Here is a 15,270-nt window from a genome sequence, read left to right as displayed (position 1 = left end):
CCAACGATCACGCATTGAGCATGAGACACACGCATTTGACCGTTTTCACACGCTCTCACGGCACACTTCCGATATCTCACATCCGAAAAAAAAATCTTGTTTATTTATCTGATCCATATCTATGATTCCATGAGTTACTAGTTCGCTCTGGCGCCAACCACCAGCGATCGATAGATTGCGATATAACACTTAATTTGTGTCCATTTTACGTTCACCCCCCCCCCCCGTCAACAACTTACGTGTCCCCCCCCAGCCTGTGTTTTTAACGCATTGTAAACTGGGGTGCCTTAAAATTTTGCATGCATATAAAGGGTACCACAACTGAAAAAAGGTTGAGAAACACTGGTCTAATGTGCGCTCGTCGTTGTCTGAGTCTACACGTTGACCGTGTTTGTTTCGTGTTTTACGTGCGCTTTATGCGCTTTCTGTGTAAAATAAAAGTGATGTTCTGTTGCCAAAGCCGATGATTACGTCTCGTCCTTCCCCGCTCCGCCATAGTCACACTGATAAGATCATAAAATATTGTTTACTTGTTTTAGATTAGCCCTCACATTGGAAACTCGGATTATGGGCTATACCTGTAACTCACAATTTAGCATCACACTATTAGCTAAGGCCTACTCCATTTCTCATTTTTTTCATTACTCCATTTGTCCACTACTAGCAATCAGCATATAATATACAGAAGCCACTTCTGGGAAATGTGTTCATACAACAAAAAAACAAGACTTCCAGGTTAAGATTATGGGTCAGTTTTCCAGATACTTCTACTATTACAATTATTAATACTAATAGTATTAATAATAACAATAATAATTATTATTCTTTTATTTTTTAATTGATAGATATAGATTTATATAGCGCCCTGACATACCCAACTTTGGTTTTACAGTTTCAAAGAAACACACACAAAATTCCAGCAACTGCCCTCAGGAAACGCTTCAGGTCCATTACATCAAGGACAAACAGACTAAAAAACAGCTTTTATCCCAGCGCTGTACGGGAACTGAACATAGCTAAACACACACACAACTACCCCCCACACTGATAACTGGACCAAAACAGCACTACACGCACTTTACTATTATATCTGCCTTTCTAGTTTTCCATGTGCAATAAAAAATCATTATGTGCAATAACTCACTAAAGGTTCTGCTACCCATGCACTACACTGCAAATACTACAACAGAATTTTGATGTGAAGAGCTGATTACCACTTTTAATTATTATTTTTTTGTTATTTCCCAAATTAAAGTAACTTGAAATATACCGCTTCCGCATTTACGTTACAGCACTGTTGGTGGCAGTAATGTACGTCAGCCAAAGAAAACTCTACAGAAGTAGAAGAAATTTTACTCAAACATAAACGTCTGTTTAATTGTAGCAGCAATAACGTAGGGAGCGTAACCTACAGTGCAGGGCAAACACTAGGCGTTCTAGTGCTTCTATCACTTCGGTCTGAATTCACTTGTGTGTAACTACAACTGCACCGGGAACTTCCTAACTAGCTACTTAAGCTACAGGAATAACGTGGTAACGTTTGCTATCTTTCTATTTATTATAATCTAGAGAGCCCAAGGATTTCGTCTATAATAATGGTATTCTGTAATTTTCATTAATTACCATTAGCTGTGTTACTTTGAGAGGTAATCACAACGATTTCAATGCATGCGTGAGATAGTTATCTAAGTGGCAGTCATGGTCTGGTGGTTAAAGACCCGGTCTTGTGGGTTGATTCCCAGGCCCAAGGGCCCTTGAGCAAGGCACTTAACCCCAACTGCTCCCCGGGTCTGCACTGCACAGATGGGTAAATACGTAGGACTAATTCCGATTGTGGTGTAAATCACAATTGGCAATATTGGCACCTTTAACTTAGAACTACCTAGCAACCTTGTCAGACGATGGGAAAACCCATATGCAATTTGCAATAGTCTTGAAACAGGAAGTGGCCGCTATGCTAGAAATTGGAGGCAGTAAGTAATAACGTACAGGTGAGAGTGGCGTATGCCATCGACATCTTACGTTTGGGTGACTTTGGCAAAATATGCAAATTCAATTTCTGGCAACCAAGACAAACCTACAACTTTGTTTACGTCAGGAATAGACGTGTTTTAGATACGTAGACAACATGTTACAGGGTTGCCAACTTTTGACGTTCGCTTGGAGTGAGATTTTAACCTGGAGGAGGCAGAGGTGGGGACTCGAGTCACATGACTTGGACTCGAGTCAGACTCGAGTCATTAATATTAAGACTTTTGACTTGACTTGAAAAAATATTCAGAGACTTAGACTTGACTTGGACTTTTACACCAATAACTTGGGACTTGAATTGGACTTGAACCTGTTTACTTGCAAAGACTTGATTTTTTTACCCCAAATCTGAATTTTAAAACGCATATTAATATTTATAAAGTGCGCCCCATTAATTTCATTTCCGTCCTTCTGACGCAGACCGCTGTTTGTTCTCTGCTTTTCCACACTCTGTACGTTGTGTGTGTGTGTGTGTGTGTGTGTGCATGAGCTGCAGCACAACCAATCAAATGGGGGGGGGGTCAGCGAACGTGAATTGTTACCGGGCGGGGTGTAAAATGGACACAAATTCCATCTTATATGGAAAGTATTATATCGCGATCGATCGATCGCCAGTGGTTGGTGCCAGAGCGAACTAGTAACTCATTGAATCATAGATAAGGATCAGAGGTAAATAAACTAGATTTTTTTTTCGGCGTGAGAAATCGGATGTGTGGCGTGTGAGCGTGTGAAGACGGTCAAATATGTGTGTCTCACGCTCAATGCGTGAGAGTTGGCAACCCTGGGATCTGTATCTGAACTCAGGGAAGAGAGCCTCTCTCTGTCACCATCATATCCAGTTCTATCTCAGCATGGATTGTGTATTTGAAGACATCTACGTCGAGAAAAAAATATATTGACAAAAGTGGAGCGAGTTTTCAGCTATGGGGACATCATTCTACGGCCTCCTCGTGCACAAATGACATACAGACTTTTGGCCAGTTTGGTCTTTTGCAAATGCAATGCAGAATAGTTTACTGTTCTGATTCCTGTTAATTGTTCAGTTCTTATATTTGTTTGTCTTGTGTCACTCACACATGGACACACATGTTCTCCAAGAAACCAGATAAGAGAAGAGAGGGAAAATGCTGTTATGGTTCTTTGTATTGTACTGTGAAAATATCAGCACTTTTTATTTGAACATGGAGTTCTACTTATGACTTTTTCACAGAATATTTATTTCTGGAAAATTGTAGTTTAAAGTATGAATATTTTTGCAGCTAATTTTAACAAATTGAACTGTGCAATAAAGTATAAATAAATTTTTTTATACTTTGTGTTTTCAGTTGCACATGTTTTATCAAGATTTGAGGAGAATACAGATTTAAAAAAGAACACATGTCTATTATTTACATTTAAAATATACCTGCAACATTGGTTAAAAAAAAAAAAGACTCGAAAGGACTTGAAATTCCAAGTTTCAGACTTGGGACTTGACTTGACTGTTGCCTGTCTTGACTCGAGACTTGACTTGACTTGACTGTCTTTGCTTGAGACTTGACTCGGGACTTGAGGATAAAGACTTGGACTTACTTGAGACTTGCAAAACACTGACTTGGTCCCACCTCTGGGAGGAGGTGGCGAGTGTAAATTGTTGGTTGGCGCCAGAGCGAACTAGTAACTCATTGAATCATAGATATGGATCAGAGGTAAGAAGATTGGCGTGAGAAATCGGAAGTGTGGCGTGAGAGCGTGTGAAAACGGTCAAATGCGTGTGTCTCACGCTCAATGCGTGAGAGTTGGCAACCCTGCATGTTATTTTTAATGTACACCACTGCAACGTCTAAGGCACCGTCTACAATTTACCTTACACGGACGCAAGTGGCGGTCGTAAAGAGTACCCCAGGCCTATTTTTTTGCAATAATTTCAATAGCTTTTAAACGGTCCTTCATAACACCATCAGACAAGTTGTATTTAGGGATGCACTGATATGGTAATTATGGGCAGATGCCGATATCCGATATTAAACATGCACATATGATGGACATGGACATTTAAAAAAATATAGTACGATACCCAGTGGCGTGCACAGACATTTTGGGGGGCAAGTGCTCGGGGGGGGGGGGGGGGGGGGGGGGGATTTGAAGGGCACTTTTTAGCGCAAAAAAGACTTTTATTTGTAACATTCTCTAAACGTGAGTTTTCAATGGACAAAAGTCACGCAGCCAACTGATATAATTCATATCCAATATTAACTATATACAGTCATGTCCTTCAGTTAACTTCTGTTTACCCTCCACTGTCTGCAGGCCTTGTTGCATATATTTTACAATTTAAATCAATATAGGCCTACAATTAAGACAGTAAAAAGACCAAAAAGTAGGAGAAGGAGTTATAGGCTACTGAGTGTTGTCAGTACATGAATGCAAATGGGCATTTTTCACAGGTAATGGGGAACTTCCCGTTTCTTCTTTCACAAATGAATGTGTTAATTTATGTTTCCTAACAAAACATATAGCCTACAACAGTACGTTCAGCTTAGCACATAGATTTTCAAACTCTACCTTAATTATTTGTATGTGGTCGTCCTCACGTTATCTATCATTGATTTGGGCTAGAGCGACTAGTTTATCAGGTGACCAGTCGTCTAAAAATGCTAGTAGTTTGGTGCTGTATGAGACATTTTACTGCACAAGAAAATGATTTCACGTTGGGCTTAGAGGGCAAACGGTACGATTTTACTTGATGTGTATGTAACCTGGCTGGTGGGGCACGGGAGAAGAAGTCTATCTGTGACCGTGCGTGCTGTGCTGAAAACGCTTCCATCCACTCGCTGAACTAAACTGCGCATCTGGTGTTGAAGGAAGAGAGGTCGGGCGTGTGCGAGGTGGTGGCTCATTTCAGGGCTTTGTTTTTAATGGTTCAGGTTTTCAAAAGATCATTTCAAACCGATCTCAGTAAAATGATAAAAATAAATAAATAATAAAAACCCGAAGTTTCAAAAGGGCACTTTCGTTGATAAAGGGCAGAGTTGGTGGTGCTTTAGCACCTGGTGTCTGTGTGCACGCCACTGACGATACCCCACATTGTTATGAAAATAAATGTCACATTTATTAACATTTTAGATTTCAACCATCAATCATAAACTATTCATAGTTTAAACTATTTAAAAAAGTTAAATAAAATATTAGCATTATACTAAAATTATAAATTAAATTAAATGAATAAACTTAAAGCAAATGTTTAATGTAAACAAATATGTTTCGTAGTACAGAAATTATCCTTCAGAACTGCCTTTGTGCTTCTTCACAATATCAAAAAAGTCTGAGCTAAACATTTTTTCTTGAAGTATTCAGTCTGTTTCAGAACGAGAGGAATTTTTATACTGAGCTTAGTCTAAATGCAAAAACACTGCACAATCATTAAACCGAAATAGATCAATAACATAATTTACAATGACTTTCATCTACTCAAATATAATTAACAGTATTTAAGAATATAAAATACTTATTATACAAACAATTTTTTTATTTTAAGCATATTTCCTAAATGCAAAAACACAAAAACAGCAAATCACTGGGCCGACTTGCGCAGCGGAGAAGCTGTGGTGCGGGAGCTGACCTCAGTTCGGGTCGGGCTCTGGCAGAGAATCTAAACCAGGGGTGCCCACACCTTTTCAGCTTGTGAGCTACATAAAAGATACCAAGTCAAAATGATCTACCTACAATAAAAATGCAAAACAAATGTATTTCTTCTATATTATTATATTATTTGTTATTATTATTATTATTATTATTACAATTTAATATTGTGTACTGTTTCTTTTCTTTTCCTTTTAGGATAAATAAGGTATTTTGTTTATTTATATTTATAAAGTATTTTAAAGTATTGCTATTGTAGCAAGAAACTCGCAGTCCGCAATATCCTTCCAAAGTTGCTGGGTCAAATCCTCGGCCATGGTTTCAGAGCGCCGTTTGACTGTATTCCTCAATAGCTGGAGAGCTTTGACTGAAGATAATATTTCAGATTTGTTTTTAAAGTCTCTGAACAAGAAATCAGCGGATCCAACAAATGCCTCTTTTATCATCTCCATTGGAAGGACGTCTTGTGTTTAACAATGAAGTGACACACGAAATTATGCTTGAACAGTCCAAAAATGCCGCTCCACATTTCCCTTCTTTGGAATAACAACGGCACACTAACAGATGAGGCAAACGCACTTATGACATAGTGAAACAAATCCTCCTCCCATTCTGTATGAAGTGGTAGGGTTTAGGCTTCTTACTCGGACCAGCTACGGCACTCATTTTTATACCCTTTGTTGTATTTAGTTTAAATAAATTGGAGGCTAGCTATGCAGCAAGCTAACAAGTTAGCGTGGTTTAACGCGCATGCGTAGGGTGTCATAAGTTCAGACGTCCGATTGGCTACCCTGTAGGTCAATCAAAAGACAACTGTCAGTGCAGATGAATGATAGCCTGTCATTCATTTCTTTTTGTCATTAATCCCCTACTTTTTAATGTCATGTGATCTACCCACACTTCCTTCGGGATCGACTAGTAGATCGCGATCGACATATTGGGCACCCCAGATCTTAACTCTACATTAGATTCTTATTGCTGGCAATTATTATTTAAAAAACTTTAATCTCTGATTTTGAGCTCACTTCCGCTGCTGTCTGGGTGTTTTTATGAGGGGCCTGCACTTCTTCTAGAATTTTGTCGTACATATCAAAGATGGAGCACGTCGCTTCGTCATCCATCCTAGCTTTTTTCTCGTGGACAGTCTTGTAGCTCACGTGTTTGCCCTGAGCGCTCACTCAATGCTTTCTCTATCTCAGTTTGGAACATTTTGTGTGCCTGTAGTTTCCCTTCTGCTGCAAAAAGCGATCTTTGTATCTTGGGTCGACAATTGTAACAACGCAGTACAGAGTCTCTGTGTAAATATCACTGAAGCATGTATTTACAGCTTCCAACAGAGCGCTTTTGCTGGTTTTAACTCCAAAGTCAGAGTGAGCAATCTTACTGAACAGCTATTTTAAAGCATTGACTGAAGGAATCACTTTTGATGCCAAGGCATCAAACTGGCAAATCTTTCTGTTTAACTGTTCGAAAGGAGCAATGAGTTGAATTAAACTCCATTGAGAAGTCAACTACCGTTGCCCGGTGTTCTTCCGGCATACATTAAATGCATCAGCAAGCATCGGTTTGAAATATCGGCCAACTGTAAGCATCGGCCCGATGCCGATGATAAAAAAAAAAAGCAGTTATAGGACGAATTTCAATAGCTTAAAAATAATGATCTGTATTGCTTTCTTCAAATCATACTTCTGGAATTTCTACATTGTTAAATAAGAATTATTTATTTATCTACAGTTCTCTACACAATGTGTTCCGACAAAAATTGGTCAGCTGATGAAGAGCATTCTTCGAAGTTAGTAAGAAAAGCAAGAGAGTCACCATTTGTCCCTATAGGTAGGTGGCTAACATTAACATCATTTTCAGGACAATAAACAGAATTGGAGATGATGTCACAATTATGCCACTGGTAGTTGCGCGTGTATTGTGGCAGAAATAAGTAACTATGTAGAGCAACATGGGTGAGAGCCATGGAGTAACACATTCTCTCTCTCTCTCTCTCTCTCTCTCTCTCTCTCTCTCTCTCTCTCTCTCTCTCTCTTTCTCTCTCTCTCTCTCACACACACACACACACACACAATTAGTGATTTGTGTTATTCTAACATACAGTGAAAAACAGCCATGCATGTGCATTTCATTGTCAGTGTATAGATGGATAGCTATTTTTTTTCGCACTTGTATAGCAGTGTTTATTTCCTCATTGCTGGCTAGGCAGTGCACCAGTCCATAATTCGCAAAAACCATCTGACAAATCTTGCTTTTCAGGTACTAGAATACTAGTCATGACTTCAAAGTGCAACACTGTATGCTTTGAGCTTGTCTGTTTTATGTAGCTGCTGGGTTATTCCACAACCCACTTAGTTTGATCCATAACCCACCGAATCAAGAGTGAGAAAAGTCAAGAAATGTGTCCTGACTGGTTCCCATATAATACATGCCATAGCTGATGGTTTGTGTAAGCCTATGTTCTAGCCTCAACTGACATCATGCTGTTTTATTCAAGGTTACAATTATGGGATTGATGCATCCTTTATGTCTGTTTATCTTCATATCTGTTTAACACTACAAGAAAACATTTAGTCCAAATTAGAGGCAAAATATATCCAACTTTAATTAACCCAGCAAGGCAATTATATATTTTTTCTGGGCTTCGAAAAACTCAAAATACAAAATACCTATCTTGTGTTTTACAAGTGTATCTTTGCACTCCCAGCCTTTAACATTAGGACTTTAACTTGTTAATCCAATTATGTAATCATTTTACACACTTAAAATATCATAAGTGACGCACATTCCTTGAGAAAACTGAAGTAGGTTGACTAGCTGAACCAGATACTTGATACATGTGTGTAAAAAAAAAAAAAACCAGATCCAGGTAAAAAATTAAATAGCTTAAAAAAATTCTACATAATGTATGACAATTATGGTCACATACAGAAAACTGTTTATTGCCATCTATAAAGTTACATTTATAGCAGCAGCTATTACCCTAAAGCAGCTTTACACATGTCCCAGCCTCCAGTGAAGGCCAAAGGAGACAGTGGCAAGAAACAATTGCCTAGAGCTTGAGAAAGAAACCTTGACGGGGACCAAGATTCAAAGGGTCACCAGACACCACAAAAGCAACAATACAAACAATAAAGTAATGAGAAGAAATAAGCAATAGAAGTCAATTCCAGGTTTCTAGTTTGGTTTTGATTAGTGTATGTATGTCTTGTGTGTGGACGGAGTCTTGCTGTGTAAACAGTATGTATCCTTAATGTAAATCCAGTGCCATTTAGTTCAGGCATAACTTGTTGTGCTATTTGCTTCAGGCATGGCTGGGTTCCTTGGGGTGGTTGCGTATGGACTGTATAAGCTGAAATCACGAGGTGACACCAAAATGTCCATCCATCTTATTCACATGCGTGTAAGGGCACAAGGTTTTGTTGTTGGAGCTATGACACTGGGTAAGTACAATATTTACAGTCAATATAATAATCTCATTTTTTTCATTCTTAAAGTGATCAGAACCATTTAATGTATGCATCTATGAATACATAAGAGTTGTAATTCTCAAAAAAAAAAAAAAGCCAAAAAGATGCAGTTACTGTTCTATCTGGACCAATACCATGAGGGAATTTTGCATGTTCCTTTAGACCAGCGTTTCTCAACCGGGGTGCCGTCTGTCTTCATTGGGGGTGCCGTCAAAATATTCTGATGTGAAATAAAAAACTATAGTTTTAAAAATTGAAGTTATTATACGCTTTAAAAATCATTAAAATTTATTTCATGTGACCAGATCTCTCAAGTTTGGTGGGCGTGAGCTTTTTTTCAGGTGGGGGGGATTGGAATCTGTCGCGATGGTTAGTGTAGCGGCTGTGTGTGTGTGTGGTTGGGGAGCGGGCTGGCTAAAGCTCCTCAAAAAAAAAAATAAATAAATAAAATAAAGTCTACCAAGAAACAGCGCGATCTATATTCTGATTGGTTCAACCTGTTATAATATACAACCGATGGATTGGCTGAATATGCTGCGGTGTGCGGCGATTAGATTATTTAAAAAATAAATTAATAATAATATTCAAGCGTGAGAAATTCCATGTGTGGCGTGAGAGCGTATGAAATCGCTAAATATGCGTGAGTCTCACGCTCAAAGCGTGCATATGACCTGCATACGACCAAGGTCAGCACGTGATTACGCAGGTTTCCCACTGACTGTAAGTCACATTTATCTGCTCTCTGTCTTAATAATCACTTTTTTGTGTTATGTTGGCCTGGAGATGGTTGCAGAGAGTATGTTTTCAGGGTTGCCAACTCTCACGCATTGAGCATGAGACACACGCATTTGACCGTTTTCACACGCTCTCACGGCACACTTCCAATATCTCACATCCGGAAAAAAAAATCTTGTTTATTTATTTGATCCATATCTATGATTCAATGAGTTACTAGTTCGCTCTGGCGCCAACCACCCGCGATCGATAGATTGCATATAAAGGGTGCCACAACTGAAAAAAGGTTGAGAAACACTGCTTTAGACCATGTATAACCATATGAGTCATATGCTTAGTTCTAGTGTCTCATTATCTCAGAGGGTGTTCAGTCTGGTACTACTTTGCCCCAAGGTGCTGTTCTACAATGAACCCAATCTAAAAAGTGCAGCATTATATCAGTCAATTAGATTTTTAATTTACTGAATACAAAGCCACCCGTGGCTCCAGAAATTGTACCAATTAGTTAGGTTTTTCAATCATACATTTAACTTTGTTTTCTGTAGATCTGTTGATTATATTGTAAAATAATGATCTACAATATCTACAGGGTTGCCAACTTTTCAAGATCACTTGGAGTGAGATTTGAACTGGGGGGGTGTAAATTGTTGACAGGGGGAGGGAGATGGCGAACGTAAATTGTTGATGGGGGGGTGAGAACGAACATAAATTGTGGGGGGGAGGGGGGGAACGTAAATTGTTACCGGGGGGGTGTAAAATGGACAAAAATTAAATATTATATCGCGATCTATTGATTGCCAGTGGTTGGCGCCAGAGCGAACTAGTAACTCATTGAATCATAGATATGGATCAGAGGTAAGAAGATCGGCTTGAGAAATCGGATGTGTGGCATGTGAGCGTGTGAAGACAGTCAAATGCGTGTGTCTCACACTCAATGCGTGAGAGTTGGCAACCCTGGTATTTATATGTAACACTACCAAGATCTATATATTATCTTTTGTATGACAAGGTCTAGAAATGTCCAGACAGTGTGATTCTCTGATGGTTGGGTTGACTTGCTGATTTAAATGGGACAGTCCTATTAAGTCAGGCCCAGGAGTCTTGATGGTGCTTCTAATAATTCCCTTCTGTTGAGCTTGCACCTTACAAATAAGCACCTCATTGTCTTCTGCCCTGCAGCAGCATTGAAGTCTCAAAGTGAACCATTGTGCTTAGCACAAACATTGTTAAATTAGCTCAATCGGAATTGATATTAATAGGTGTCATAGTTCGACTCCTCCCTCGAGCTTGTTTGTTCGTGTCTGTGTGTGTGTCGGTGTTATTCGTTTCACCTGTTCCTTGTCTCATTATCATTGTATAGTACTTGTTAACATCTGTGTATTTAAGTGTGCGTCTGTGTTCGTTTGTCTTTGTTCGCAAGAGTCCCGTGAACCGTTTAGTGTTCCTTGTTTGCTACTTGTACAATAAACGTGTGCTCTCTTCTTGGAATCTTGCCTATGCCTTGCACATTACAATAACATAGATGGCACAGTTTGTAATAGTTGACCAGATCCTTTGTGTACAGAGCATATGGATGCAGTTTTTGTGGATCTTTGTGCTGCCTGTATCCAAGGCTGTAGCTGTATTATAAAGTTCACAGACGCAGATCCTTCTTGATTTCTGAATTATCTTGCTTGTGATTAAATATGTTTGATCTGTTGCATTTGGTGTAAATTAATCTACTTCCTAATGTCTTCCAGGTGTAATGTATTCTATGTATACAGAGTACTTCGTCCCCAAAGAACCAGGCGAAAAGTGAGCTTTGAAACATGGAATAATGTTGCTGAAGAACAATTTGACATTAAAAAAATATTTTGAATTATTTTCCTTTTATGCACTTTTTGGTGGTTCAATTAGTTACAAAATAAATATAACACTGGGTTGATTTTTCACTGGAGTTATGTTAGCTGGGACTATTCTAAAGTTGGTTTAGGTACAACTCAAATCCAGTCATGTGCAGTAAAAATGTGGATTTAAGGTTTTCATTTTACAACCATATGAATCTACTTACAAGTGTAAATGCAGCTACTGCAATTTCATCCAGAAAAAACAACATGCATCTGTTGCACGTTTGTGAGAATTAGTTCTCAGTTCTGATTACAATGAACATGGCAAAACAGAAGTTCATGGTGATAAAATAGTTTGTTTAGAGCTGAATATTTAAAGTAATTCCTGGAGGAATTAAGCACTACTTTCATATGAGGCTACAGCAAAGGAATTTTCTTAATATATGCACGTGTCAAGTGCGCTGAAGTAAAATGGAGGCAATCTATGTATTACCAAAACAAGCAAATAAAGTGTAAATATTTTATTTCTGTGGTGTTCCAAAGATCGTTGACATAACTACAATACAAAACACTGCTTTCAAATTACACCCAATAAACTTCAATTGTTCTTTGAAAAGGAAAAAAAGGACAAAACATTTTGTATAACAATAAATTTTACTGAACAAAGACAAAAGGGTCATAAAAATGGACTTTGCAGAATATCACTTGACATCTTCCAAGTTGTTCATAACACAGTTATATTTAAATGTGAATTTGTCATTAAGTGACATGCTATGGTCTGTATAGAACAGGGGTACTCAAATAGAAATGATGACAGGCCACATTTTATTTTTTCAATCGCTGAAGGGGCCGGTTATTGGGGGGGGGTTTGGGGGCGAACATAAACTGTTGGGGGGGGGGGGGGGGGGGGGGGGGGGGTTGGCGAACGCATTTGGGCATCTGCTACCTGTTTGTTCGTCTGCTACCTGTTTGATAATCCCCGGCATCGTCTTGAGATCGCGGTGCACAATTTCAAAATAAGAGCGGATAGCGCAATTGAAAAAGAAGATTCCTAAAAATAAACACTTTGCGGCCCGCGGGCCGCTATTTGAGTATGGGGGGTATAGAATGTACAGGACTTCATGTTTCCAGCCTCCATTTAAAATTAGATATTTAAGGTAAACATATGGTTATCCTCTAGTGTATTATGGAAAGTCATTTACATAATTACCAGCAATCCCAGCCACACAGGGGCATCATGCCCACACAGCCCTCAGTCTCAATCGCCTCATTATGCCCTTCACCTGGCACGCTTACTATTTAAAGCCCACAGATACCAGTCGTCTTTGCTGCATATTCAGCAGCAAGAGAGAGAAACAGTCCCTGTGGAAATATATATATATATATATATATATATATATATATATATATATATATATATATATATATATACACATATACATACACACACACTACCGTTCAAAAGTTTGGGGTCACCTAGACAATTTTGTGTTTTGCCCTGAAATCTCATACTTTTATTTATCAAATGAGTTGCAAAATGAATAGAAATAATGTTTTTTTTTTTATTTGAAATAATTTTCTACTTTAATCTTTGCTTTCGTCAAAGAATGCTCCCTTAGCAGCAATTACAGCATTGCAGACCTTTGGCATTCTAGCTGTTAATTTGCTGAGGTAATCTGGAGAAATTTCACCCCATGCTTCCAGAAGCCGCTCCCACAAGTTTGATTGGGTTGATGGACACTTTTTTCGTACCATACGGTCAAGATGCTCCCACAACAGCTCAATGGGGTTGAGATCTGGTGACTGCGCTGGCCACTCCATTACCGATAAAACACCAGCTGCCTGCTTCTTCTCCAAATAGTTTGTGCATAATTTGGAGGTGTGCTTTGGGTCATTGTCCTGTTGCAGGATGAAATTGGCTCCAATCAAGCGCTGTCCACAGGGTATGGCATGGTGTTGCAAAATGGAGTGATAGCCTTCCTTATTCAAAATCCCTTTTACCTTGTTCAAATCTCCCACTTTACCAGCACCAAAGCAACCCCAGACCATCACATTACCTCCACCATGTTTGACAGATGGTGTCAGGCACTCTTCCAGCATCTTTTCAGTTGTTCTGCGTCTCACAAATGTTCGTCTGTGTGATCCAAACACCTCAAACTTTGATTCATCTGTCCACTTTTTTCCAATCTTCCTCTGTCCAATGTCTGTGTTCTTTTGCCCATATTAATCTTTTTCTTTTATTAGCCAGATATGGATTTTTCTTTGCCACTCTGCCCTGAAGGCCAGCATCCCGGAGTCGCCTCTTCACTGTAAACGTTTACACTGGCGTTTTGCGGGTACTATTTAATGAAGCTGCCAGTTGAGGACCTGTGAGGTGTCGATTTCTCAAACTGGAGACTCTAATGTACTTGTCTTCTTGCTCAGTTGTGCAGCGGGGCCTTCCACTTCTCCTTCTACTCTGGTTAGAGCCTGTCTGTGCTCTCCTCTGAAGGGAGTAGTACACACCATTGTAGGAAATCTTCAGTTTCTTGGCAATGTCTCGCATGGAATAGACTTCATTTCTCAGAACAAGAATAGACTGTCGAGTTTCAATTGAAAGTTGTCTTTTTCTGGCCATTTTGTGAGTTTAATCGAACCAACAATTGTAATGCTCCAGATTCTCAACTAGCTTAAAGGAAGGTCAGTTGTATAGCTTCTCTAATCAGCAAAACTGTTTTCAGCTGTGCTAACCTACTTGCACAAGGGTTTTTCTAAATATCCAATAGCCTCCTTACACAGTTAGCAAACACAATGTACCATTAGAACACTGGAGTGATGGTTGTTGGAAATGGGTCTCCATACATCTATGTAGATATTGCATTAAAAACCAGACGTTTACAGCTAGAATAGTCATTTACCACATTAATAATGTATAGAGTGTATTTTTGATGCATTTAATGTTAGCTAAATGGAAAAAAAAACTGCTTTTCTTTCAAAAATAAGAACATTTCTAAGTGACCCCAAACATTTGAACAGTAGTGTGTGTGTGTGTGTATATATATATATATATATATATATATATATATATATAGAGTGAGGGAGAGAGAGAGAGAGAGAGAGAGTACACAAAGTTTCCAGAGAATCAGGATGTTTCGGACAGAGGTCCTTCACCAGCTGTACAAGCAAAGTGTTTTTTTTTATTTTTTTTTTATCTTTTTGGAGACAGTATTGGAACATTTTGTAATAATTGATAAAGGTAATACTCTGTGCCTGTGTTAATTAGTTCTGAAATGCTCTCTACAAATTTTTGATAAGGATATTGGAATTTTCCTTTAAGAATGCTTTTGTTGTTATGCAAAACTGCATACTTGTGCTATTGGTCAAAGGGTATACTCTGAGCATAATGGTCTACAAATATTGCAGAGACTCTCACATGAGTCATTAATTTGTTCTTGGCAATTACCCAGAAACATTTAGGTACAGGTAATAAAATATCAGTTTTGAGTGAAATTCGAGCTGTGAATATAGGTATGAAGTGATCCCAAAATTATAAACTGTGTTGTTTGTCAAGCAAAGATTTTCTGATTTAATGTTTCATAGATAAT

General features: G+C 38.6%; 1 protein-coding gene across 2 annotated transcripts; it reads left to right on the top strand.

Moving 5' to 3' along the window:
* Nucleotides 1-1,311: 1,311 nt before the first annotated feature.
* Nucleotides 1,312-12,210, top strand: LOC143485899 (HIG1 domain family member 1A, mitochondrial-like). Of its 2 annotated transcripts, none has more exons than XM_076985696.1 (4): nucleotides 1,312-1,508; nucleotides 7,387-7,485; nucleotides 8,964-9,098; nucleotides 11,600-12,210. In XM_076985696.1, the coding sequence occupies exons 2-4, from the start codon at nucleotides 7,398-7,400 to the stop codon at nucleotides 11,656-11,658; spliced, it is 282 nt and encodes a 93-aa protein (XP_076841811.1). In that variant the 5' UTR covers nucleotides 1,312-1,508; nucleotides 7,387-7,397; the 3' UTR covers nucleotides 11,659-12,210. The 2 variants fall into 2 exon arrangements, with proteins under 2 accessions (XP_076841811.1, XP_076841725.1); XM_076985610.1 differs by having other exon boundaries at nucleotides 1,315-1,533.
* The last annotated feature ends 3,060 nt before the right edge of the window (nucleotides 12,211-15,270 follow it).

This window comes from Brachyhypopomus gauderio, chromosome 1 (genome assembly GCF_052324685.1).
Source record: "Brachyhypopomus gauderio isolate BG-103 chromosome 1, BGAUD_0.2, whole genome shotgun sequence".
NCBI lineage: Eukaryota > Metazoa > Chordata > Actinopteri > Gymnotiformes > Hypopomidae > Brachyhypopomus > Brachyhypopomus gauderio.
The sequence above is the reverse complement of the archived record's forward strand: the minus strand, read 5'-3'. Positions and strand labels throughout refer to the sequence as shown.

What these genes read in the sequence shown, in the direction of transcription:
- LOC143485899 (XM_076985696.1), top strand. Translation starts at nt 7,398, where the DNA reads ATGTGTTCCGACAAAAATTGGTCAGCTGATGAAGAGCATTCTTCGAAG. An exon ending in GTCACCATTTGTCCCTATAG is followed by an intron (nt 7,486 to 8,963) that starts GTAGGTGGCTAA and finishes TATTTGCTTCAG; the next exon opens with GCATGGCTGGGTTCCTTGGG. An exon ending in TGTTGGAGCTATGACACTGG is followed by an intron (nt 9,099 to 11,599) that starts GTAAGTACAATA and finishes AATGTCTTCCAG; the next exon opens with GTGTAATGTATTCTATGTAT.